The sequence below is a fragment of the Moschus berezovskii genome, chromosome 12, assembly GCF_049115385.1.
Source record: "Moschus berezovskii isolate FMDL1 chromosome 12, NW_MosBer_1.0, whole genome shotgun sequence".
Lineage (NCBI taxonomy): Eukaryota > Metazoa > Chordata > Mammalia > Artiodactyla > Moschidae > Moschus > Moschus berezovskii.
Window position 1 is genome coordinate 66511433 of NC_142471.1, and position 27566 is coordinate 66538998.

The 27566-nt window shown below is 37.1% G+C and overlaps 1 protein-coding gene across 6 annotated transcripts in view; it reads left to right on the forward strand.

Annotated features, from left to right (window-relative positions):
* Nucleotides 1–18556, forward strand: part of CUTC (cutC copper transporter) — a 43819-nt gene extending 25263 nt beyond the window's left edge. For 3 of the 6 annotated variants that reach the window (XM_088842258.1, XM_088842259.1, XM_055424898.2), the window contains exons 7-9: nucleotides 2991–3018; nucleotides 8042–8147; nucleotides 9065–9565. In XM_088842258.1, the coding sequence (XP_088698384.1) occupies nucleotides 2991–3018; nucleotides 8042–8147; nucleotides 9065–9179 (249 nt within the window). In that variant the 3' untranslated portion in view covers nucleotides 9180–9565. Of the gene's footprint in view, nucleotides 1–2990; nucleotides 3019–8041; nucleotides 8262–9064; nucleotides 9566–12368 lie in introns of those variants that run through there. The other 3 variants (XR_016038773.1, XR_016038774.1, XR_016038775.1) reach the window with 3 other exon arrangements.
* Nucleotides 18557–27566: the final 9010 nt, after the last annotated feature.

Here is a 27566-nt window from a genome sequence, read left to right on the forward strand (position 1 = left end):
ACTCCAGTATTCTTGCCTGAGAAATTCCATGGACAGAAGACCCTAGTGGACTACAGTCCATGGAGTCACAAAGAGCTGGACACTACTCAGCACGTAGGCATACAGAATGAAATGGTTCCAGTCAAGCTCATATTGAACTGCTCATATAGTACACTTGTGTGGTATGGGTGTGTGCGTTCGTGTCTGGTGAAAGTACCTGACATCTACTCTCTGAGCAGATTATTAGTATTCAGTACAGTTATATTGACTATAGTCATCATGCTATTCATTTGATCTCTAGACTTAATTCATCCTGTGTAGCAACTTTGTACCCTTTTACCAGCATCTTCCCATTTCCATCACCTCACCACCCCTGGTAACCACCATTCTGTTCTCTGCTTCTTGTATTTTACTTTTCTAGATTGCACATATAAGTAAGAGCATACTAGTTTTACTTTTTTATTTTTCAGTTTTCACTCTGCTGGGTCTTTGGTGCTGAGCAGGATTTTGTCTAGTTGGGGCAAGCAGAGGCTACTCTGTAGTTGTGGGGTGTGGGCTTCTCATTGAAATGGCTTCTTTTGTTGCAGAACACAGACTTTCGGGTGCACAGGCTTCAGTAGGTGCAGTGTGTGGGCTTCATTTGTTGAGGTTCCTGGGCTCTAGAGCACACACTTAGTTGTTGTGACTCACAGGCCTCATTGGTCTGCAGCATATCGGATCTTCCTGGACCGGGGATCTAACCTGTGTCTCCTGCATCGGCAGGCAGATTCTTCACTACTCAGCCATCAGGGAAGCCCAACTTTACTTCTTGAAGCCATTTAGAATTTGGGATTTGAAAGGTTTATGTTTAAATCCTAGTTTTGCTATTTATTGGGCAAAAAACAATAGACTTGGGCAGTTTAACCTAACCATCCTAAACTTGTTTATTTACCTACAAAGTTGCATAATGAGTGCCAGTTAGCATAGTAAAAGTGCCTACCTCCTGGAATAGTTGTGGATTACTTCAGCATACATCTGACACTTAGTAAGTGCTCTATATTGGCAAGTCACTTTGATAGCCCAAGATAAGCATATAGTTCTAAATAATGTTTTTTGAAAGGCCCCCCCAAAAAGCGATAGGATTCATCTCTTCAAACAGTTGTCCATATTTTGGAAAGCTCTCAGTTGGAAGAAACAGTTACAGTAAATATGACTTTTTTTACTCCTAAACTCATTTCAGCTTTCTAGGTAGTAAATATTTAGTTTTGTGGGTATTTTGCTTTAGTACGTTTGAAGATACTAAACAGCCTTGTTTCACTTATTTCTCTAACAATTGTTAAATTTTGTGAAATAGCCTCCTCTCCCTTTTATTCTCTATTTCTTTGCTTAATTTTTTTTCATTGTATGTTTAAGTATTTAGATTTTATAAATACACCTACCTGTTGTCTGTTTTCGTTGAACATGAATGCCCCATGAGAGTCGGAACTTACTCTTGCTCATCATGTCAGGGAGGAAAAACTTTTTCTTCACCTTTTTTTTTCTAAAAAAGTGAACATTCTTAGGTTCAGTTTTTGAGGTTCAACAAATAAACTAACAAAAGATAGATAAGCAAGAAAAAAAGATTGTGATCATATGTGTATGTATATTTGGGCATTCACAAAGAAACATGACTCAAAGAGGTGCTTAGAATTTGGGGCTTATAAACCATCTTAATAGATGAAGAGGAGGGGATAGAGTGCTCTTAGGGACCCAGAAGTGAAAGGAGAAAGTGCATTTATGAAAAACAAATGACTTTTTGGAAAGATAATTGGATCCTTAGAAGAACATATGGGAGACAGGGTGGTTTTTTGATAGTGTCTGTTTGGCTGTGATGCTGATGAGTTGTTCCCAGCGAGGGGATTTATGACAGTGGAGAGTTTTTTTTTTTTTTTCAGTTCTTTTGGGAGGCTCTGCTTTTAGGCAGGTAAGGAATTTGAACCTTTAGCTCAAAATCATTTTTATACCACAGAGGCATGTTTTGGACCCCTTCGATCACAGTAGTCCTCATACCTACAACAGTGTCTGGTACATGGTAGGCACTTAAATGTATTTGCTGAATGGATGGAGGAGTGAATCAAGTGACATTTACTAATTGTGATCGGGTTTTATTCTGCAAATTAGTGAGCTGGCTGTAGCATGTTATTTTTATTCTGTCATTATTACCTACCTGCTACTAGTGTTTCCACTGAGTATACATTTGTAAAAAGGGTGATTTCGTTTTGATTTTGAGTGATACTGAGTATATATCACCTAAATTTATTTAGGAAATATGATAAAAATTAGAATGAAAGTTTGGAGATTTCAATACCTATCTTCTGGAATTATCAGAAATTAAATTAATTCCTATAGTTCATTTTATTATTTAGTATCCAATAAAATGGACCTCTGGTGTTTTTTAATTGGTAAAATATGCTAGGGACTTTGTAGGCTATAAATTCCTATATTTACGATTTGAGGATATAGGATTTGAACAGATTCTTTTCCCCCTGGTAATTTACAGTTATGCTATACTCTTTCTTTTATACTGAAATCTTATTTAAATTCAACTACTTTCATTCCATTGCATACCATGAATTCAGAATTAGTGTTATTTTTCAATAATAGCTTTTCTTAAGGTGATGTGATTATTTAGTATTTATATTTAGTTCTCCTATTCTTATGTTCATAACAGTACAAGTCTTTAAAGCAATACAATAAATTAACCTTTCTGGATAGAAGGAATTAGTATGCTGAGCATCTTACTTACGCATGATTCCAAAGAATTCAGTTCAGTTCACTTCAGTCGCTCAGTCGTGTCTGACCCTCTGCGACCCCATGAATCACAGCACGCCAGGCCTCCCTGTCCATCACCAATCCAAAGAATTAGAAAAGATCTATTGAAATTAGGTATTAGTAGTAATTTAGTATAGTTATTTTTCTGTTTCGCTGCCTTACTATCCCATGTAAAAGAAAGATATTAAAATTTACTTGTTTAATTTTCTTTATTTTTTCAGGCGAAAGGCAGGATTGTGGTAATGCCAGGTATGTATCTATCCATTTACTAGTGTAACACTGAAAATGGGAAGGAAGAGCAAAAGAGGCAGGACAATATGGGGAGAAGTAATATCACATAGTGTTTAATTTTATTAAAATGTTTAAGATTGGGAGATCCTGACTGCAGTTTAGAACTTAGTGTGAGGTTTAGCTCAGAGAAGAGCAGATAAGGATTGGAATTTCTCCACATTTGCTTTTCCATAGTATACAATCTTGTGAATGTAGATGTTCATTTCTGGTGATGTTTACTTACCAAGTTTGATGCTGCTACACTGGATTAGGGCCACATGTCCTAGTTGGTGACAAAGTATAAGTAAACATTTAGGTAATATCCCTGAATAATGTAATACTCAATTTTAAAAAAATCTCTGATGAGTAAATTCTTATAGTCAGAACATTTGGCTCACATATTCCTAATGATAACTGTAAGGTCAATTAAGTACATAATGGCTCATTAGAAGTCAGTAGTTTTTAAAGAATTAGATAAGCAGACCTAGATTCAGAATTAGATGAATATAAAGATAGTCTTAATTTTTTCTTACTAAATTTCTCAAACAGGTAAAAAAAGTAGAAATAGCATATAAATACTCATGTACTCAATTTCTGTATTTAACATCTTGTCACATTTGTCTCATCTTTTTTTATCCTGAGGCATCTTAAACTAAAGGCACTTTAGTGACACTTTTTTTGTGACACTTTATACTTCTCTTAAAAGGTGGCGGGGGGGGACATATTTTAACCACATTGTGGGTATCTAACTGCACTCATCTCACACGCTAGTAAAGTCATGCTCAAAATTCTCCAAGCCAGGCTTCAGCAGTATGTAAACCGTGAACTCCCAGATGTTCAAGCAGGTTTTAGAAAAGGCAGAGGCACCAGAGATCAAATTGCCAACATCCGCTGGATCATGGAGAAAGCAAGAGAGTTTCAGAAAAACATCTATTTCTGCTTCATTGACTATGCCAAAGCCTTTGAATGTGTGGATCACAATAAACTGTGGAACACTCTGAAAGAGATGGGAATCCCAGACCACCTGACCTGCCTCTTGAGAAACCTGTATGCGGGTCAGGAAGCAACAGTTAGAACTGGACATGGAACAACAGACTGGTTCCAAATAGGAAAAGGTGTACGTCAAGGTTGTATATTGTCACCTTGCTTATTTAACTTATATGCAGAGTACATCATGAGGAACGCTGGGCTGGAAGAAGCACAGGCTGGAATCAAGATTGCTGGGAGAAATATCAATAACCTCAGATATGCAGATGACACTACCCTTATGGCAGAAAGTGAAGAGGAACTCAAAAGCCTCTTGATGAAAGTGAAAGAGGAGAGTGAAAAGGTTGGCTTGAAGCTCAACATTCAGAAAACAAAGATCATGGCATCTGGTCCCATCACTTCATGGGAAATAGATGGAAAAACAGTGGAAACAGTGTCAGACTTTATTTTTTTGGGCTCCAAAATCACTGCAGATGCTGATTGCAGCCATTAAATTAAAAGACGCTTGCTCCTTGGAAGGAAAGTTATGACCAACCTTGATAATATATTAAAGAGCAGAGACATTACTTTGCCAACCAAGGTCCGTCTAGTCAAGGCAATGGTTTTTCCCGTGGTCATGTATGGATGTGAGAGTTTGACTGTGAAGAAGGCTGATCACCGAAGAATCGATGCTTTTGAACTGTGGTGTTGGAGAAGACTCTTGAGAGTCCCTTATACTGCAAGGAGATCCAACCAGTCCATTCTAAAGGAGATCAATCCTGGATGTTCATTGGAGGGACTGATGCTAAAGCTGAAACTGCAATACTTTGGCCACCTCATGCGACGAGTTGACTCACTGGAAAAGACTCTGATGCTGGGAAAGGCTGGGGGCGGGAGGAGAAGGGGACGACGGAGAATGAGATGGCTGGATGGCATCACCGACTCTGTGGACATGAGTTTGAGTGTACTCCGGGAGTTGGTGATGGACAGGGAGGCCTGGCGTGCTGTGATTCATCGGGTCGCGGAGAGTCGGACATGACTGAGCGACTGAACTGAACTGAACTGAACCACAATATCATTATCATATCTATCAAAATAAACACGAATTCCCTAAAATACCATTTAATACTCGGCCAATACTAATGGTACCCAGAATGTTTTTTATAGCTGATATATTCAAACCAGGATCCAGTCAAGGAACAAGGGTTGCAATTGGTTGTTATCTTTCTTAATATCTTTTAATATAGAAGTTTTCTTTTTCTGCTTAAAAAAAAGACATTTAAAAAGTTTGAACCACTTACACTATAAAATGTCCTAATTTCTGGTTTTATTGGATTGTTTCCTTTCAATATTGTTTAGCATGTATTTCCTAGTCTCTGTATTTCCTATAAACTGGTAGTTAGATCATAAGACTTGGTTAGACTCTGGTTAAATATTTTTGGTAGAAATAGTTCACAGTAATTCTATATACTTCTTGTTTCATCACATCAGAAGGCATATGTCTGGTTGTCTTAATACCAGTAATGCCAAGACAGACCAGGAGTCAAAATGGTGATAGTTAGATATAAGAAATGGAGAAGGAAATGGCAACCCACTCCAGTGTTCTTGCCTGGAGAATCCCAGGGACAGGGGAGCCTGGTGGGCTTCCGTCTGTGGGGTCACACAGAGTCAGACACGACTGAAGTGACTTAGCAGCAGCAGATATAAGAAAACTTTTTAAAAGAGGCCAAATAGAGGTATAGTATCAGAATTTTAGGAAAGCTTTGACTTGTAGCAAGTTCCTGAAACATAAGCAGACAGAAAGCATACATTATCTGTTAAATTGAGACCCTTAACAGATTAATCAGGGAATCTTAAAGAGACTTAATTGTATCTGATGCATTTCCATTAAGACTAAATGTATTTAGTCTTAACAATTAATACCCACACTTAGACAGTTGTTAACTTAAGATTGCTTTTGCATTATATGTACTTATTAAGTTATGTGCTATGTGCAAGGCACTACTTGGGATACAGAGTTATACAAGAAACTACTTCCTCAAGAGGCTTATAGTCTTAAGTGAGATGATGTTATATTCAAAAGTATTTGTGATTATTTAACAAACCTTAACAAGAAAATGCTGATTATATGCCAGGTTCTGTGGTAGATATTAAAAACACAGAAATGTATATGAAGTAATCCTTCTACTTGAGGAGCTTACTGAGTAGATCTGTAAACAAATTACAATAATTTCATGTAAATAAATACCAGCAAGTAAAATTTCCTGGGTAAATCAGCCTGAATGCCTAATATGTGTCCATCACTGGGAAATATAAAGATAAAATATAGCAGTTACCCTCTAGGGGATTTTCATAAACCTTATAATTTAGGCTCCAGTTCCCTTATCTTTATAAAGAGAAGGTATTGAACTAGTTGTTCTTTCAAGTCCCAACTGTTCATCTATGTTTGGGAAATGTATTATGTTCTGATAACTGAGTAACATGTATTTCAGTGACCAGATATTCTGTTATTTGTTAGAAGGAAATAACAAATATTTGTCTTTTAATCCTTACAACAAGTTTGTGAAGTAAGCAGTACTATCCCTCTTTGATGAAAAAATTTGAGGCTCAGTGGACTTGAGTAATTTATCCAAGGCCACATAGCTGTGAAGGGCCACAGTGGTAAAGCCAGGATTCTAATCTAAACCTGACCTCTCAGTCTGTGTTCTTTCTTAGGGCTCGGTGGTATTTGTTGTTGTTGTACTATATGACTAAAAGAAAAAAAGTAAATGAGTCTGAAAGAGTAAGTCAAGTTATTTCAGCAACTTTAATCAGTCAGTTCAGTTCATTCGCTCAGTTGTGTCCGACTCTGCAACCCCATGGACTACAGCACAATAGGCTTCCCTGTCCATCACCAACTCCCGGAGCTTACTCAAACTCATGTCCATCTAGTCGGTAATGTCATCCAACAATCTCATTCTCTGTCATCCCCTTCTCCTCTTGCCTTCAATCTTTCCCAGCATCAGGGTCTTTTCCAGTGAGTCAGTTCTTTGCATCAGGTAGCCAAAGTATTGGAGTTTCAGCTTCAACATCAGTCCTTCCAATGAATATTCAGGACTGATTTCCTTTAGAATAGACTGGTTGGATCTCCTTGCAGTCCAAGGGACTCTCAAGAGTCTTCTCCAACACCACAGTTCAAAAGCATCAATTCTTTGGTGCTCAGCTTTTTTATTGTCCAACTCTCACATCCATACATGGAAAAACCATAGCCTTGACTAGACGGATCTTTGTTGGCAAAGTAATGTCTCTGCTTTTTAATATGCTGTCTAGGTTGGTCATAATAAAGTTGATCTCAAGCAACTTTAATAGCTTGAGGTAAAAAATACATATTTTAATAGTCATCTAATCTACTATCAGTTCAGAATATAATTCTTTATATACAGACATTTAAAAGATTGTTCCTTAAAACAAATGAGTCATAAAATCATTGATTATGCAATTTTAATAAACTGGAATCAAATTCTTCTGTAAAATGAAATTTTAAAAATGGCGTTATAATAAAGAAACTGTGTAACACCTTGCATTGTTCCCATGTCCAGTGAAGTCCATGTGTTATGTGCCAGAGAAAGAACCTTGGAGATGTTCTGTTTTTGTTTTTGATTTTGTTTTGAGGTTTTCTCTGAGATACGTTTCTGAGTCTTTGCTTTTAATTTGATTTTGCTTTAATTAAGGGGAAGCAGGGCTTGAGTACTCAATGATTTTCCTTGCCCCAGAGTAATCTTTTTAGATTTAAAATCAGTAACATGAGCATTGTTATACAAACCAGTGGGCATGTACAGTTCTGTCATAAAGGTGCTTTGATCTTATCTTTTGTTCTCCAGAGTTTGCAGTCTTGTCTTTCATCATTTGTTTCTAAATTCATTTTAGCTGAGTAAAGAGAGAATATCAATGAGGAATTTCAGTATGAAGATTCCAGGTAGAGCTAGCAGTCATATTAGTCACTAAATTTTATATGAAAATCTATTCTATTTACTATATTACTTATTCTTTCCAACAGGGGGTGGCATAACCGATAGAAATCTGCAAAGGATCCTCGAGGGTTCAGGTGCTACAGAATTCCACTGTTCTGCTCGGTTGGCCAGAGATTCAGGAATGAAGTTTCGGTAAAAATGACTCCTTTGACTCCTACAAAAAGGAATGGGATTAATTTTTACTTCTCCAAATAGGAAAACCTTAGTTGATGGCATGATTAATGAATAGAATGTTGTGATAAGCATGTAAGTATTAGTCATTTTTAACGTTTTTTAACTGCAGAGTGGCTCTTATCCTGCCTTAAATAAGCAGGCTCTTCTGAACATAGGCTAACCTCCAAATCTTTAAGGCTTTGCTGAACTTAGACCAGTTAATAGTAAACTCTAATGCAGCAGCTAAGCTTCAGATGAAGTAGATATGTATGTGTGCCCATTCACCTATGATTTCCTTTAGCAAAGTTAATAACTATGGTAATAAGGATGGAAGAGCTGTAGTCCTTTTTATCTTTCCTACTGTTAATACTTAAATATTTCCTCATCTTTACTCTCTCTCTCTCTTTTTTTTAATTTCATTGTTTTTGACCTTGCCTCACAGCTTGTGGAATCTTAGTTCCCTGACCAAGGATTCAACCCACACCCTTGGCGATGAAAGCAGAGTCCTAACCACTGGACCACCAAGGAATTCCCTATTTTTAGTCATTTTGAAATTTGATCACTTTTAAGGAATTTAAACTATTATGTGTTTTCTATCATACTTGAGAGGACTCCTATAATTTAATAGTTAATTGATTATTTCTGTTTATAAGTTGGGGAAAATGAGATATAAAAGAAGCAAGAGCCTTAGATTTACAATCCCAGATATAAAATCAAATATACTATCTGGTATATTTAGACACTAGGTGTTTCGAGTAATTAATAAAAATTATGAAATATGTTAGTTCAGGGTCCTTATTCTTGAGCCATGAAATCTACCCTAAAATGGAGTGCCAGTAGGAGGGTTCATTTAACAACTTATGTAATTATCTGTTTCTTTATTATTTCCATTGCAGAAATTCCTCTGTTGCTATGGGAGCCTCTCTTTCTAACTCAGAATATTCTCTAAAGGTTACAGATGTGACCCAAGTAAGGACTTTGAATGCTATTGCAAAGAATATTCTCGTTTAGCCAGACCTCTCTGAGAGACATGGATATCACCAGACAAAGACAGAAGAATAATCTACAATTGTCTATGATAGCTTTAATCTTCTCTGGCCTGGACAGTCTGTCTTTATTTTGAGTCTTATATTACCATGAAGAATGTTTCCAAGAAGAAAAAGAACTTGAAACAGACTGTAGTCATTTTCTTTGCTTAATCTTGTCAGCCATCTCCATCATCGTGGTTAAATCTGGCCTACACTTCTTCTACAGACAGAGGCTTGAGTCTGTTTTCAGTGGAATTAATTGATGAATTGGGAAAGTTCAGCTGCAAGGTATGAGCTCAAATGTGACTTCACGGTCAACTCAATAGCAGTTATTTTGCCTGTCATTGTAAAATAAAAATTGCCATTCTATAATGGTAGCATCTCTTATTCATACCCTGAATACAATCGTAGCCAAGTATTAGAGGGAAGATTTTTTGTTGTTTTTTAATTTTATTTTCTCTTTTTATTATGTACTTTTTGGATGTGTTACCCTGGGCAAGATGCAAAGGATATAAGGTAAATGGTATAGCATAAAAATTTTCAGCCTTGAGAAGTAGGATGTAAAAGTTCCTAGACTTATAAAGGCCAGAAGTGATCTTGAGTTCATCAGGTTACTTCTGTCTCTGTCACCAGAAAGAGAAATGGCTTAACCATAAGGTTCATCTGACAATTTAGAAAGACCTGTAGTGGGAATTGGGGAGGTTAGGGAGGTTATCAGAATAATAGTTTCTTTCAGCTGAGGCCATAGATATGGAGAATGGATTCTAGTGATGAAAGATGTTTTTCCTATGAGCAGGTCCCAAATGGTGAAATTCATTGCTAGCTTTCTTCTGTGACTTTCATATTATAATCTCATTCTACACAACACCCCTCTGGTAATAGAACCGATGTTTCTGTATTAGGAGATTAACTGAATCATAATGTAGAGAACTTGGCCTTGGTCATGAAACTAGTTAATGGAACCTCTATAAATAGCATGCACAGATTTGGGTACTAATGACTATATACTGAAAACTTTGCCTTTTTATTAATGTGTCATTTCCCTCACTTTTAAATCTTATTTCCTCACTTTTTCAGATACCATTTCAACATAGAATATTTGCCAAGGAATTTTTGAGAAATGAAAGACAAACTGTTTAAAAACTAACAGTAACCTCAGTGTTTTCCATTAGTAGTGATTTCTGTTAACAGTTTTAATATTGACTTTGGAGTATAGATACAGAATTATAAGTATCGCATACACATTCACACGCAGTCATGTTTAGTATTTTGGCCTAACCCTCTGCCATGCTTGGATTTTACTCTATGATCCTTCAGAGATAAAAGCAGGGTATGCTATCATCTCTATGTTATTTAAACAGAGTAAGTAGGCATATGAGAGGTGCTATGAATTGTTCAAAATTTAATAACTAATGTTATTTATGAGACTTAAATTCTAGACTATTAACCTCCAAGTCTTATGCTTTAGGATGCTTCTAGAATGTGGATGTAGCACAGAGAGCTGTACTCCTGGACAAATCAGACACACTTGAAATCATGTCCTGGCTTCCAGTTAAAGTTAACTTAATTTTTTGAACTGTAATTCCTTTATTTGTAAATCAGGAATAATAATTACAGTTTCTAGTTTAAGAATATTTTAAAACACCAAGTACATAGTATGTGCCCATTAAATGTTTTTTTCTTCCAGGTTAGCTTTCTGGTATCAATCTTTCATAGTTTAAAAGTTTTTCCCAGGAAGCTAGGTGTTGAGTACTGAAACCAATATTTTGTGCCTTCCACTACGTGAATATAAATGAAGCACAAGGTAACCACTTGTGAAAATGAAAGTGTTAGTCGCTCAGTCGTGTCCCACTCTTTGCGACCTCATGGACTGTAGCCCGCCAGTCTCCTCTGTCCATGGAATTCTCTAGGCAAGAATACTGGAGTAGGTTGCCATTTCCCTCTCCAGAGAGTCTTCCCAACTCGGGGATTGAACCCAGGTCTCCTGCATTGCAGGTGGATTCTTTACTGTCTGAACCACCAGGGAAGCCCAAGGTAACCTCTTACCTTGATTTTATTTTCTACACCTAGTCCTATTTTAAAATATTTACTCATTATTTTATGTGTATATATCCTCTCATCAATATTACAAGTAATTTGTGACTAGGAAACCATGCCTTCATATTTTTATACATTTTTCATTTAAACCATCAAATTGCGTATCCATATTGATTTACTTTCTAGTGTGCTTCAGAGTCGGGACTTACTGACTTCGGTTGCTATGCTGCTTATCTTCAATTCACCCCATCAAGATCCACTTTGTATTCTTTCTGTAAACTGAGTCCAGCAACATAAAAGAGATTATACACTGTGACCTGATAGAATTTATACCAGGAATGCAAGGCTAGTATGACACTCAAGAATCAATCAGTGTAATATGCCATATTGATAGAATAAAGCACAAAAATCACATGGTCATCTCAATGTGGAAAAGCATCTGACAATTCACTTTTCACTTTCCCGCATTAGAGAAGGAAATGGCAACCCACTCCAGTGTTCTTGCCTGGAGAATCCCAGGGATGGGGGAGCCTGGTGGGCTGCCATCTATGGGGTTGCACAGAGTCGGACACAACTGAAGCGACTTAGCAGCAGCAGCAGCAGCAACACCCTTTCATAATAAAACATTCTGCTAACTTGGAATAGGAAGGAACTTCCTCAACCTGATAAAGAGCAACTATAAAAAACAAAACAACAACAACAACAAAACCAGAACATATAGCTAACATCAAACTTAATACTTTCTCCCTAAGATCAGGAACAAGACAGGATGTCCACTCTCACCACTTCTACTCGACATTGTACTGCAGGCCCATAGCCAGGGCAGTTAGGCAAGAAAAAGAAATAAGAAGCATCCAGTTAGAAAGAAAGAAAACGTCTTCTATATAGTTGCATACAGGTTTCTTAGGAGACAGATAAGGTGGTCTGGTATTCCTATCTAAGAATTTTCCACAGCTTTTTGTGATCCGCACAGTCAAAGACTTTAGTATAGTCAGTGAAGCAGTAGATGTTGTTTTTGGAATTCAGGTCAAGAAGCAACAATTAGAACCACGCATGGAACAACAGACTGTTCATAATTGGGAAAGGAGTACATCAAGGCTATATTTTATCACCCGCTTATTTAACTTTTATGCAGAGTACATCATGGGACCTGCTGGGCTGAATGACTCATGACCTGGAATCAAGATTGTTGAGAGAAATATCAACAACCTCAGACATGCGAATGATACCACTCTAAGGCATAAAGCAGAGAGGAACTAAAGAGCCTCTTGATGAGAGTGAAAGAGGAGAGTGAAAAAATGGCTTAAAACTCAGCATTCAAAAAACTAAGATCATGGCATCCAGTCCCATCACTTCATGGCAAATAGGACAGAAGTGGAAACTGTGACAGATTTTATTTCATTGGGTTCCAGAATCACTGTGGATGGTGGCTGCAGCCACAAAATTAAAACTCTTGCTCCTTGGAAGAAAAGCCATGACAAACCTAGACAGCATATTAGAAAGGAGAGATATCATTTTGCCAACAAAGGTCCATATAGTCAATCTATGGTTTTTCCAGTAGTCATGTATGAATGTGAGAGTTGGACCATCAAGAAGGCTGAGCACCAAAGAATTGATGCTTTCAAATTGTGGTGCTGGAGAAGACTCTTGAAAGAGTCCCTTGGACAGCAAGGAGATCAAACCAGTCAATCCTAAAGTAAATTAATCCTGAATATTCATTGGAAAAGTCCCTAATGCTGGGAAAGATTGAGGGCAAGAGGAGAAGGGGAAACAGAGGATGAGATGGTTGGATGGCATCAACAACCTGATGGACATGAATTTGAGCAAACTCTGGGAGACAGTGAAGGACAGGGAAGCCTAGTGTGCTGCAGTCCATGGGATCGTATTGTCCAGGCATGGCTTAGCAACTGAACAACATTTGCAGGTGACGTGATCTTGTATACAGAAAATTCTAGAGACTCCACACAAAAATTTTTTTTAAGTTGAGCAATGTACAAAATCAATTGTATTGCTATACTAACAATAACAATTTTAAAATGAAATTCCATTTATGATAGCATCAAAACGATAAAATGTTAGGAATTTAATCAAAGAAGTGCAAGACTGTATGTTGAAAGCTACAAAGCATTTTTTAAAGGAATTTTTAAAGACCTGAGAATAAGGAAATAGATGGAAAGACATCCCATGTTAATAGATTGGAAGATTTAATATTGTTAAGTTAGCAATATTCTTCATGGGTCTATAGATTCAAGACAATCACTGTTGACATCCCAGCTGCCTTTTGGGCAGAAATTAACAAGCTGATCTTAAAATTATCTGGAAATGCAAGGAACTCAAAATAGCCAAACAATTTTAAAAAGGAACAAATTTGGAGGACTTATACTTCCTGATTTCAAAACTTACTACAAAGCTACAATAATTGAGACAATGTGTGACTGGCATAAAGATAAATATATAGCTCAATGCAATAGAATTGAGAGTCCAGAAATAAACCCTTTTATAATAGGCAATTGATTCTTGACAAGGGTGACAAGATAATTCTCTGGGGAAGAAGTCTTTTTACCAAAGGTGCTGGACAACTGGATATACACTTGTAAAAGAGTGAAGTTAGACCTTACATCGTGTACAGAAGTTAATGCAAATGCCTCATAAACATGAATAAAAGAGCTAAAACAAAATTCTTAGAAGAAAAAAACAGTAAATCTTTGTGAACCTGGGCTAGGCAAAGCATTAGGTACAACCGGAAAAGCACACGTCACAAAAGAAAAAATAATGCTTCAAAGGGTAACATCAAAAAAGTGAAAAGACAACCTATAGAATGGAGAAAATATTTGCAAATCGTGTGTCTGATTAGGGGCTTGTATCCAGAATGTATATTAAACAAAACACAACCCAGTTTTAAAAGGGATGAGGATTTGAGTAGACATTTCTCCAAAGAAGGTAGACAATTGACCAACAAGCACACAAACAATGCTCAAAAATAATTTATCATTCAGTTCAGTTCAGTTCACTTCAGTTCAGTCGCTCAGTCGTGTCTGACTCTTTGCGACCCCATGAATCACAGCACGCCAGGCCTCCCTGTCCATCACCAACTCCCAGAGTTCACTCAAACTCATGTCTATCGAGTCAGTGATGCCATCCAGCCATCTCATTCTCTGTCGTCCCCTTTTCCTCCCGCCCCCAATCCTTCCCAGCATCAGAGTCTTCCAGTGAGTCAACTCGTCGCATGAGGTGGCCAAAGTATTGGAGTTTCAGCTTGCTTTAGCATCAGTCCTTCCAATGAACATCCAGGACTGATCTCCTTTAGAATGGACTGGTTGGATCTCCATGCAGTCCAAGGGACTCTCAAGAGTCTTCTCCAGCACTACAGTTCAAAAGCATCAATTCTTCGGCGATCAGCTTTCTTCACAGTCCAACTCTCACATCCATACATGACCACGGGAAAAACCATAGCCTTGACTAGACGGACCTTGGTTGGCAAAGTAATATCTCTGCTTTTTAATAGACTATCTAGGATGGTCATAACTTTCCTTCCAAGGAGTAAGCGTCTTTTAATTATCATTCAGTTCAGTCACTCAGTCGTGTCTGACTCTTCGCGACCCCATGAATCACAGCATGCCAGGCCTCCCTGTCCATCACCAACTCCCGGAGTTCACTCAAACTCATGTCCATTGAGTTGGTGATGCCATCCATCCATCTCATTCTCTGTTGTCCCCATCTTCTCCCGCCCCCAATCCCTCCCAGCATCAGAGTCTTTTCCAGTGAGTCAACTTGTCGCATGAGGTGGCCAAAGTATTGGGAAATAGAAGTCAAAACCCCACTGAGCCACCACTTCACACCCACTGGAATGACTGTATCCCCCAAAAGACTGACCATATCAAGTGTTGGCAAGGGTGTGGAGCAAATACAACCTTCAATGCTACTGGCAGGATTGTAAAATGGTGGAGCTGCTTTGTAAAATAGTCTGGGAATTTCTCAAGTGTTAGAGTTGCTATGGTTCTTCAGTTCGGTTTAGTTCAGTCACTCAGTCGTGTCCGACTCTTTGCGACCTCATGAATTGCAGCACGCCAGGCCTCTCTGTCCATCACCAATTCCCGGAGTCCATTCTTAGGTTTATATATATATATACCCAAGAAAATTGAAAACATGTCCACATGGGTATTTGTACATGAATATTCCTAGCAACATGACTCATCTTTCTGAATTAGAGAATAAATCATTTTGCAACCCCTAATGAAACAAATCAAAGGCTGCTAATGCTGAAACCATTAGGTAAAATGTTGTTTGGGGGCTGAATATCTAAATGGCATTGAAATATCACCCTGTGGATCATTTGCTAGTCATGAAAGTAGAAACTTGACGTTATAATGGTCAAGCTTTCTTGTTGTTACCATTTTAACCCAATCAAATTTAACATTACCAGCAATGGAAGACAGGATTTGAAAGGGGAAGAGGTCAGCCAGTGTGTATACACTGTGTTAGGAAATTCCAGTTTGGCGGTCACCAAAGAACTAAGAGTTGGAACAGTTGGAAAGTGGCTGTGATAAAGTGTGATGATTAGCTATTGATCAAATGAGTGAGTTATTAATGCAAACAGCACCAGATCAATATGGTAACTAACCATCCCAGTTTGCTTGGAACTTTTCTGAGTTTGCCCATGAAAGTCTTGTATCCTAAAAAACTTCATCAGTGTCAGGCAAACTGGGAAAATTTGGTCATCCTGCCACCTCAGTAAAACTATCTTTGCCTCTTTTCCCTGGTCCTCACCTTCCCTGCCCCATTTCTGGAATTTGTAGGGGAGAAATAGAATAACAAAGGAAAATGATAAAAGGAGTGACATTTCTCTCTCCAGCAATAGCTGGTCCCTGAGCCAAAAAAGGAGAGAGACTTTAAACCAAGTGTGAGTTTCTTTTGTGGGTGGTGAAAATGTTCTAAAATTGATTGTAGTGATGGTCGCACAACTCTGAATATGCTAAAAACCACTGAATTGTACATTTAAACACTGAATTATATATAATTTATATCTTAATAAAGCTGTTTTTAAAAAGTGAATGCGAGAGAGTTGTAAATTAAATTAGCTTGGGCCATTTAAACCTGAAAGAGACTGAAAAGCTATAGGGGCTGCCCAAGATGTCAAGGGCAATGAAAGAGGTGTGATGGTTTAAGACAATGGTGGAAACAAAATACCGTTTCTTGTTTGTTTTGCATTTAGTTTATATCTCTCAGTAAGATGGCTATACCAGTTTATTCCCTGCAGCTAAGGGTTGTGACTAAGACACCTGAAGAATATTCATTCCATCTTGTCCTGTTTAGATGCTAAATTTTATCCTTGGAAAAAAATCACAAAGAGCTGTGTGTTTGAATTGCATTGCTCTAGTCTCATAGAATTAAAAAAAAATAATCAAACCACATTGGTATTATGCCACTGGTTTGTAATGGAGCTGTAATAGAAGACACTTGTAGAATAAAATATCCCTATCAGTGTGTTGTTGAGGTCCTAGAGGAGACATTGTTTCTTAAGTATTAGTCTGGAGAGTAGCTGGGCTTCTGAACAGTTGATTTGTTTATATCTTATGTATATGGAATTATGTTGTTATCAAGATATTTTGTTTGCTTAACCCTTTTCCTTACTGAAGCTGCCAATGAAAGATAATGATTTCCTAATGGGATTGTTAATCATGTAGCACCCCCTGGGGCTTATGGGAGAGGGCACAATGACCCAGGCTAACCAGTTAGAAAGCCTCATTCCTTTGTCCACATTGTTTAGTCCAGAGTTGGGACTAACCACAAAGAGGGCCAAACAGAATCCAACCAAGTGCTTTTTCTGGTGCTCTCAGAAAGAGATGCTCTCTTTTCACTAGAATCACTAGCTGTAAGACCTATGTAAGCACAGAGTTTTTGAGGCTCTCTTTGCCAGCAGGTGAAAGAGGCTACTTAAAAATGAAACCAACAGAAAAGTAAATGTCCAGATAACCTTGTTTGAGTCTGTGGACCTAATCGGTGCCTAAAGCTAGTTCTATTCACAGACTGTCCTATTAAATAAGCCAATAAATTTCCTTTTTTGTATTTATGCCTGTTCGATTTGGATCTTTGACACTTGCAACCAAAATAGGCTTGACTGATAGATTTTCTGATTCAGTTTTCATCTTTAAACTGACAGAAACTGGGTCAAATATGTATCCCACAAGTAAAAAGGATCATACTGAATAAATGTGTAGTGGGCTTGTCCCTTGTTTTAACTTTTTCTATCCTTTCTCTTTATTCATTTTATTTTGCTATATTAAAGTCACTTAAAATCCTTTTTATAATAAGGCACTAAATAGTAGAGGCACTAAATAGTTTCCCATGTTATCTTTTAATCTGCATTGGAAAAAAGCTAAGAATTGATTCCTAGTAGACAGAATCAGTTTCTCACCCAAACTTTACCTCTCATTTTTTCTCCCAATTCTGATTTTGTTGTAGCAGTCACTCTGTTTGTGTCCCATGTGATTGAGGAAAGGCCAACCTCACCTACAACTTCAGGGATGGGTCTAAGTAATCTATAAGGGTGACCTTATTTTCCTTGTCAGGAATTGATTCAGAAATGTGGGCCGTTGGGATGCCAGGAGACGTTTGCTAGTAGCTTCTATTTCTAGGACACTTGCTGAAAATTACTCTTTTGCTATTTGTTATGTGTGAATATGTGTCTTGAAACAGCTGCAGCTGTCCTATGACCTGTTTGAGAATGAAACTGATGCCAAAAGACAGCAAAGTCAAAAGAATGTGAGGGAAAGGAGGGAGCACAATCACTGGAATAAATCAGTCCTGAGAACTGAGTTATCTCTGGGCTTTCGGTTATGTGAACCAATAAATATTTTCATTCAAGCCACTTTAAGTTGGGTGTACTCTTTATGAGAATCCTAATGTAATTGGGCTTCCAGGTAATGCAGTGGTAAAGAATCCATGTGCCAATGCAGGAGACTTGAGAGACTCAGGTTTGGTCCCTGGGTTGGGAAGATCCGCTGGAGTAGGATATGGCAACCCACTCCAGTACTCTTGCCTGGAAAAATACATGAACAGAGGAGCCTGGCAAACATGGTCCATGGGGTCACAAACCAAGCCCATGACCGAGGACACTGAGCATAATGTAATTGGAGAATATAGTTTCAGCAATGATTTTTTTAGATTTGACCAAAAGCAAAAATGGGACTACACGTGGGACTACATCAAACTAAAATCTCTGTACAGCAAAGAAATACATCAGTGAAATGAAAAGGCAACCTATAGAATGGAAGGAAATATTGGCAAGTCATATCTGATGAGGGTTAAAATCCAAAATATATAAAGAGCCCATGCTGCTGCTGCTGCTGCTGCTAAGTCACTTCAGTCGTGTCCGACTCTGTGTGACCCCATAGACGGAAGCCCACCAGGCTCCCCCGTCCCTGGGATTCTCCAGGCAAGAACACTGGAGTGGGTTGCCATTTCCTTCTCCAATGTGTGAAAGTGAAAAGTGAAAGTGAGGTCACTCAGTCGTGTCTGACCCTTAGCGACCCCACAGACTGCAGCCTACCAGGCTCCTCCATCCATGGGATTTTCTAGGCAAGAGTACTGGAGTGGCTTGCCATTGCCTTCTCCGATAAAGAGCCCATACAACTCAATAAAAAAAAATTGATTTAAAATGGGCAGAAGAATTGATCTATAGACATTTTTCCAAAGAAGACAAAGAAATGGTAAACAGGTGAAAAGATGCTCAACATCACTGGTCATCAGCGAAATGCAAATCAAAACCACAGTGAGATATCACCTCATGTTTGTTAGAATGACTATTACCAAAACAACAAATAATTGTTGGTAGGGATGTGGAGAAAAGGAAACCCTTGAGCACTGTTGGTGAAATGTTAACTGGTGCAATCACTATGGAAAACCGTACAGAGGTGCAGAATTAACATGAGCCATCAATTCCACTTCTGGGTATTTATCTGAAGGAAATGAAGCTGCTGTCAAGAAAGATAACCATGTTCATTGCAGTATTGTTCACAATAGCCAATACATGGAAACAAGTGTCCATCAGTGAATGAATGGATCAAGAAATTTTAAGATGCTGTACACCTGAGACTAACACAGCTTTGTAAATTGACTATATTCCAATAAAAGTTTTAAAGAATAATAAGTTGTAAGATACACACACACATATATGTATATACACAATGAAATATTCAGTCAAAAGAGACCAAGAAATCCTGCCATTTGCAGCAACACGAATGGATGGACCTTGAGGGAATTATGCTAAGTGAAATAAATCAGACACAGAATGACAAATACTGTATCATTTCACTTATATGTGGAATCTAAAGTGATAAAGGGAACTCATAGAGAATAGATTGGTGGTTGCTAGAGTCCGTGGGGTCGCTAAGGGTCAGACACGACTGAGCAACTTCACTTTCACTTTTCACTTTCACACATTGGAGAAGGAAATGGCAACCCACTCCAGTGTTCTTGCCTGGAGAATCCCAGGGACGGGGGAGCCTGGTGGGCTTCCGTCTATGGGGTCACACAGAGTCGGACACGACTGAAGTGACTCAGCAGCAGCAGCAGCAGCAGAGGTAGGGGTGGGAAAAAATGGGTAAAGGTGGTAGGAAGAAAAAAATTAGAGAGTGAGTTTCCCCTCCAGCCTTTGTTGTGAAGGTTTCGTAGCAACCTTCTTTAGCAGAATTAAGAACTATCCAAATCTCTACAGTCAGACAATTGCAAAGGAAATATCTTTAGAAAAAATCTTACTGGTAACTCACTGGCTTGACTAAGTTCAAAGTCCTCTAAACCTCCTTACAGCTTAAGCCAGAGTTCAATGAAGTTCAGACACCTATCTTAGAGAATACACTTTATACTTAGAAATTGCTCAGACGTCAATTACAGCTCATGTGTTTGAAAATAGGACACCCATAAACAAGTCATCCTGTTTTTTCAACCCATTCACAACTGTCTGTTCACAAGATGCCTAAAAGATGGTCCTTCCCTTTATAGGTCAAAGATGAACCCAAGTCGAAAGTAAACATTATGAAAATAGCAATTTTATTTATATGGCTCATATCCATATGCCTAGCACTGTCCTTGTTGCTCTATGAATACAACTCCCATAGTAAAAGAATTTGAAGCTGAAATTATATGATTGAAAGTTCAGATTTTTTTCCTTTAAATAAAATATGGACCTCTTCAAACTCCTTTTGCAAATAGTACTTGGTAATCTCTCTCAAATATGTCCCCAAATATCAGGTGAAAAAGCTAAGTGCTAGTGAAAGCCCTCCCCAGATTTCTCCATATGTCTGTGAACAAACATGAACATACAGAGAAATTTATTTTTAAGTCTTAACAGTACACTTAAAGATACTATCTAGCAAATTTTCACTGATTTGGCCATTTTCATGCTCTCAGTTCACAAAACTATAATAATAATACTAGGAATCCAACCATAAATTATGAGAATGCATTTGTTATTATGAATTTAAATAATTTCCTAGTAAAAGGCCACCATATGTTGAGGTAGTGCTATCCCACTGTGATAAGAATAAACTCAGCTTTATCTTAACAGGTTGTTTTGGTGCTGTTTTGCTAGAACTTATATTCCACAGAATTCAACACCTTACATATAATTTCTTTTAGCTTATTTTCTTCATTCCTCCAGTTCTGAAAGCAGCCACTATCAACAATTTCTTTTGTATCTTTCCAGAAATTTGTATAATTACTTGTATTTAATTGCTGGTAAAGCTATGTGGTTTTCTATGTGATAATTGCCATGCTTAGATTGTCCCTCCCATGTTATTTTTGTCAGATGTCTTCCCTGTTTGGTTACTTTCATATTGTATAGGTGTCCCTCAGTATCGAGGAGGGAATTGGTTCCAAGATCCCCTGGATACCAAAATCTGCAGATGCTTAAGTCCCATGTAGAAAGTGGTGTAGTTTTTTCCTGTAACCTACACACATCCTCCTGAATACTTTAAATCATCTCTAGTTTACCTATAATGCCTAATACAATGTAAATACAAATAGTTGTAAATATCAGTATAATGTAAATACTATGTAAATAGCTGCTACTGAATGGCAAATTCAAGTTTTGCTTTCTGGAACTTTCTGGAATTTTTTTTTCAAATACTTTTGGTCTGTGATTGCTTGAATCTGTGAACGTGGAACCCAGGATTACAGAGGGCTGACTGACTTTTGTAAAAGTCTCTTGAAAATTAATTAAAAAATTGTGTAGACATTTTTCTATTTTCTGATATCACCTTTTTTTTTTCCCCAGGACTCAGAAGAGTATTATTCTCTCCAGTGCATATCTCTTTATGCTAGCCCATTTTCTTCTCCTGTTTTATGACCTATCAAAATATATTTTATGGTATGATGTGAAGCAAAGACCTAAATTAATTGTTATTATTACTTTTGACTGCCCCACTCACCTTGCAGGATCTTATTTCCTCAACTGTGGACTGAACGTGGGACATGGCAGTGAACGTGCTGAGTCCTAGCCACTGGACCACCAGGGAATTCCCAGTTATTTCTTTTTTATACTAAAATGCTTCTCTCTAAAAAACATTGAACTGCTCATCCAATTCTCTCTAGTTTGTCAATGTAGTTTATTCTTTGACTTTACTAGGGACATTATTCTGTATTCAATAACTAACTTTTACTATTTTTTAAAGTATATGTTTTTAAATTTTTTTAATTAATTAATTTTAATTGAAGGATAATTACTTTACAATATTGTGATGGTTTTTGCCTTACATCAACCAACATGAATCAGCCACAGTTATACATGTGTTCCCCCATCCTCATTTTTTAAAAAATCTACATAAATATTTTAGTAGTTGACTATTTTGTTAGGCTTTGGGTCTAGTTCAATGCATTCATTAATTATTTAAATTTGTTCTTTGAAATTTGTTTATTCAACCAGAAAAATTTCACTATATTTCAGGTTTTAATATTAAAAAATAAATTTACAATTAGTAAAAGTATTTTTAAGTTATTGTTTAATTACTTGTATGTCCTTTTTGGTCTCTGGTTATTCTAAATATTCTTGTTTGTCTTACAGCACAGAAATGTGCAGATTATCTTGGTGAAGAGTTTGAAAGTAATTATTTGATTACTTCATATTACTGTTTTTAGCTTATGCTATAAGAACATGAATATTAGACTCAATTAAAAAATACAAAGGGAAAAGCAATATTTTTACTGTTACCACTGGATATCTATTTTAAGATATTACACAAGAAAGAAAACCTTTCTTAAGTTCATGTGTAATCATTAACTAAAAGTATGCAATTCTTTGGTTATCTTGAACATTGAACTTTTGTAGATTCTTCAAAGTTACTTAAGTGCAACCACTTATTAATCAACATTTGCTTACTAAGTAGAAATGATCCAGCATATTTTTCCCCCAAGTCATTATGATCAAATGTTCCCTTCTACTGGATTATCTCTATGCAATCAATTATTTACAGAACACACTCATTGAGTCATTAAGAAGAGATTTTTGGAAACCATTTAGAAGAGATCTGGGAGAAATCATTTTACTTAAGACCATCAGAGCTAACACCAGAATACAGCCAGCTTTCCTGACACCTTTACATGTTGCAGTCTTTCTTAGTGCAGTTTTTAAATATCAATTATTACACTGTAAAAGAGAGAATTCACAGAACACCCTATCTGATAAAACAGAAGCATCCCTGAAAATGTGTATATATTTGAGATATTCAGATTACATCCTCAGGGCAGGAGGAGAGTTTGTAATTTAGAGAAATCCTGTAGTATATCCTTTGGTAAAGGGAATCACTACACTATTTTTGTCTTTTGTGTAAAATTTTATTTACATTAAATTGTAACATCTTGGAGGTCTTCTGGTCAGATTTTATCCCCAGAGCATACTTTCTCCAGTCCTTTCTACACTGTAAGAAGTGGGATGACATCTGTTGATGTTTTTGCTGAACAGATACGGAGCATTGTTCTTTGTAAGTTGTGGGATGTAGGACAGTTTTCTGAACCTCAGTTTCCTGATTGGTAAAATTAGAATAAAGATGCCTACCTCATAGGATTATTGTGAGGATTAAATTAAATTTTAGAGCGTCTACATATTTGTTATTTAAGAAACCCATGTGAGGTTGACATGTAAGATGTTCATTAAATGGATGTTCTTTTAATGCATGTAGATCATTGATAAAAATGTTGAAGGTGCTGAAGCCACTGCAGACTCTTTTGCAGTGCTAATAGAGATCTTCCTCAGGTTATATCATTAATATCATTTTGTTAATTTCTTTGACTATATAGTGCTTCAAGCAATTAAAGGTTCATGTAAATATGCTCTCATTCTGTCCATAGAAAACATGATGTATCTTGTCAGGTGCCTTGCTGAGTTTGAGATATACTATACCTACTGCCACTGTAATAATCACATCAAAAAAAGGAAATTAAATTACAAAGAGTGTCCTGCCTATGTTTTCCTCTAGGAGTTTTACTGTATCTAGTCTTACATTTAGGTATTAGTCCATTTTTAGTTTCTTTTTGTGCATGGTATTAGAGAATGTTCTAATTTCACTCTTTTCATGTAGCTGCCTGATTTTTCTAGCACCATTTATTGAAGAGACTGTCTTTTCTCCATTGTATACTCTTGCCTCCTTCTTTGCAAACTAACTGACCATAGGTGTGTGGGTTTATTTCTGGGCTTTCTATCTTCTTCCATTGATTTATGTTTCTGATTTGTGCCAATACCATACTGTTTTGATCACTGTAATTTTATGGTATAATCTAAAGTCAAAGAGCCTGATTCCTCCAGCTGACAGTGTCTTTTACAGAGCAGAAATTTTAAATTTCGATAGAGTCCAGCTTGTTAATATTTGTTTTCTTTCATGGATCATGCCTTTGGTGTTGCATCTAAAATGTCATTTCCAAAACCCAAAGTCATCTAGATTTTTCTCCTCTGTTGTCTTCTAGGGGTTTTATGGTTTTGCATTTTACATGTAGGTGTATGATCAATTTTGAGTTATATTTTGGGGAATGGTGTAAGGTATGTATCTAGATTTTTTTTTTTGCATGTGCATTTCTAGTTTTTCCAACATTATTTATCGAAAATATTATATTTTCTTCATTGTATTGCCTTTCTTCCTTTGTCAAAGATCAGTTAACTATATTTATAAGGCTCTGATACTGGGCCCTTTTTCCATTTCATTGACCTATTTGTCAATTTTTTCTATCGTATTCTTAAAGTCTGGTAGTGTTAGTCCTCCAACTTGGTTTTTCTCCTTCAATATTGTGTTGGATGTTCTGGGTCTTTTGCCTCTCCATATAAACTTAAGAATCAGTTTGGTTGTTGATATCCAGAAAATAACTTGTTGGGATTATATCAAATTGCAAAGAATTGACATCTTGACAACAGTGAGTCTTCCTAACCATGAACATGGGATATTGCTCCTTCTTTGCATTTTTCATCAGGGTTTTATAATTTTCCTCATACATATTTTGTTAGATTTATTCCAAGGTATTTCTTTTTTGAGGTGCTAATATAAATGGTGTTGTGGTTTTAATTTTGAATTACATTTTTATTTGTTCATTGTTGGTATATAGGAAAGTGATTGACTTTAGTATGTTAGCTTTGTATTGTGCTACATTGCTGTAATCACTTATGAGTTCCAGAAAGATTTTGGATTTTTTACATAGACAGTCATGTTACCTGAGATCGTCTTCCTTCCCAATTAGTGTATCTTTTCATTCCTTTTCTTCTTATTGTTTTTTGATTAGCTATGAATTCTAGTTTAATGTTGAAAAAATGAGGTGAGAGGGACATCCTTGCCGTGTTCCTGATCTTAGTGGGAAAGTTTCTAATTTCTCATTGTAGGTATGGTGTTAACTATAGGTCTTTTATAGACCATCTTTATCAAGTAAGGAAATTCCCTTCCTCATTGTTCGTAGTTTCTGAAAGTTTTTATCATCAGTGTGTGTTGGGTTTTATCAAATTATTTTTCTACATCTCTCTGTGGATATGATCATGTGATTTTTCTTCTTTAGCCTGATATAATGGATTACATTAATTGATTTTTGAATGTTGAACCAACCTTGCATACCTGGGATAAGTCTCACTTGTTTCTGATCTGTAACTCTTTTTACACATTGTTGGATTTGACTTGCTAATATTTTGTTGAGAATTTCTACATCTATTGTTTTATGTTAAAGCAATTAAGAATAAGAAAAATAAAGATTTTTATTTTACCTTCACTTATTCCTTTTCCAGGGGCTCCCCTGGTGGCTCAGTGGTAAAGAATCTGCCTGCAGGATTTGACCCCTGGGTCTCCCTGGAGAAGGAAATGGCAACCCACTCCAATATTCTTGCCTGGGAAATCCCATGGACAGAAGAGCCTGGAGAGCTATAGTCCATGAGGATGCAAAAGAGCCAGGCATGACTTAGTGACTAAACAACTGCATAACATTCCTTCACCAATTCCTTCTCTTTCTTTATGTATATCCAGGTTTCCAGCCTGTATAATTTTCCTTCTCTCTAAAGAATCTTTTTAAAACAACTCTTGCATGGTAGGTCTATTGGCCTTAAAGTGAAAGTAGCTCAGTCGTGTCCAACTCTTTGCGACCCCGTGGACTGTAGCCTGCCAGGCTCCTCTGTCCATGGAATTCTCCAGGCATGAATACTGGAGTGGGTAGTCATTCCCTTCTCCAGGGGATCTTCCCAACTCAGGGACTGAATCCAGGTCTCCTGCATTGCAGCAGATTCTTTACGATCTGAGCCCCAGGGAAGACCATTGACTTCAAATTCCCTCAATTTTTGTTTTTGTTTGTCTGAGAAGGTCTTTATTTCTCCTTCATTTTTTAAAGATTTTTTTAAAATTGTGGACCATTTTAAAAGTCTTTATTTGTTACAATATTGCTTCTGTTGTATGTTTTGGGTTTTCGGCCCTGAGGCATGTGGGATCTTATTTCCCCAACCAGGGATCAAACCTGCATCCTTGCATTGGAAGGTGAAGTCTTAACCACAGGACCACCAGGGAAGTCCCTCTCCTTCATTTTTTGAAGGATGCCTTTGCAAGGTACAGTATTCTGGGGTTTTTTGTTTTTTTCTCTCAAAACTTTACTCTCTACTTACTTACTTGCTTTATCTTAGAAAAGTCAGATGTAATTCTTTACTTCTCACTAGGTAAATGTTTTTTCCTCTGAATTATATTAGGATTTCTTCTTTATCTTTGATTCTCTGCAATTTAAGTACATATGACTAGCTGTAGTTTTGTTTTTGTTTGTTTTGACATATATCTTCTTGATGTTCTCTGAGGTTCCTGAATCTGTGCCTTGGTATCTGATATTATTTGGGGGAAGTTCTCAGTCATTATTACTTCACATATTTCTTTTGTTTCTTTCTCTTTTTTCTTCTGATAGTCCCATTATGTGTATGTTACACATTTTGCGGTTACCCCATAGTTCCTGAATATTCTGTTGTTGTTTTTTCCAGTTTCATTTCTCTTTGCTTTTCAGTTTCAGCATTTTGTATTGAGATATTCTCAAGTTGAGGTTTTTTTCCTAAGCTGTGTTCATTCTACTAATAAGCCGATTACATGCATTCTTTATTTCTGTTCTTATTTCTATTAAGTGCTTTTGACTACCAGCATTTTGATTCTTTCTTAGAATTTCTGTCTCTTTGCTTACACGTTCCATCTACTCTTGCATGCTGTCTACTTTATCCACTAAAGCCCCTGATGTATTAATCATAGTTGCTTAAAATTCCTAGTCTGATAATCCCAACATTCCTGCCATATCTGAAGCCTGCTTCATCTCTTCAAACTATGTTTTTTGCCTTTAGGAATGTCCTGTAGTTTTTTCTTTCTTTCTGGCCACTCTGTGAGGCATGTGGAACTTCCCAGAAACCTGTGCTCTGCCCTCTGCAGTAGAAGCTCAGCGTCTTAACCACTGGGCCATCAGGGAAGTTCATATGCTCTGTAATATTTTCTTGATAGCTGGACATGGTGTACTGGGTAAAAGGGACTGCTGAAGATAAGCCTTTAGTAATGTGGTATAGTCAGGAGTGAAGGGAGAGGAAGTGTTCTATGATTCAGTGATTATGTCTCAGCCTTTTTAGTGAGACTGTGCCTTTGGACTGTGAACTTCACAAGTGTTTTTCAGCTTCCTCCCTTAGGTGAGTCAAGAAGGCTAGAGTGAGCTGGAGTAGGGTATTTCTCTTCCCCCAGGTTGGTTTGGCTTAACCCAGCAGGTTAAGCTCTGAAGGCAGACTGTTAAGAAAGAATTCTCTGGTATATTTCAAATGATTACTTTTCCCTTCCCTTTGCCAAAAACATTAGGAAATTTTTCTCTGATATTC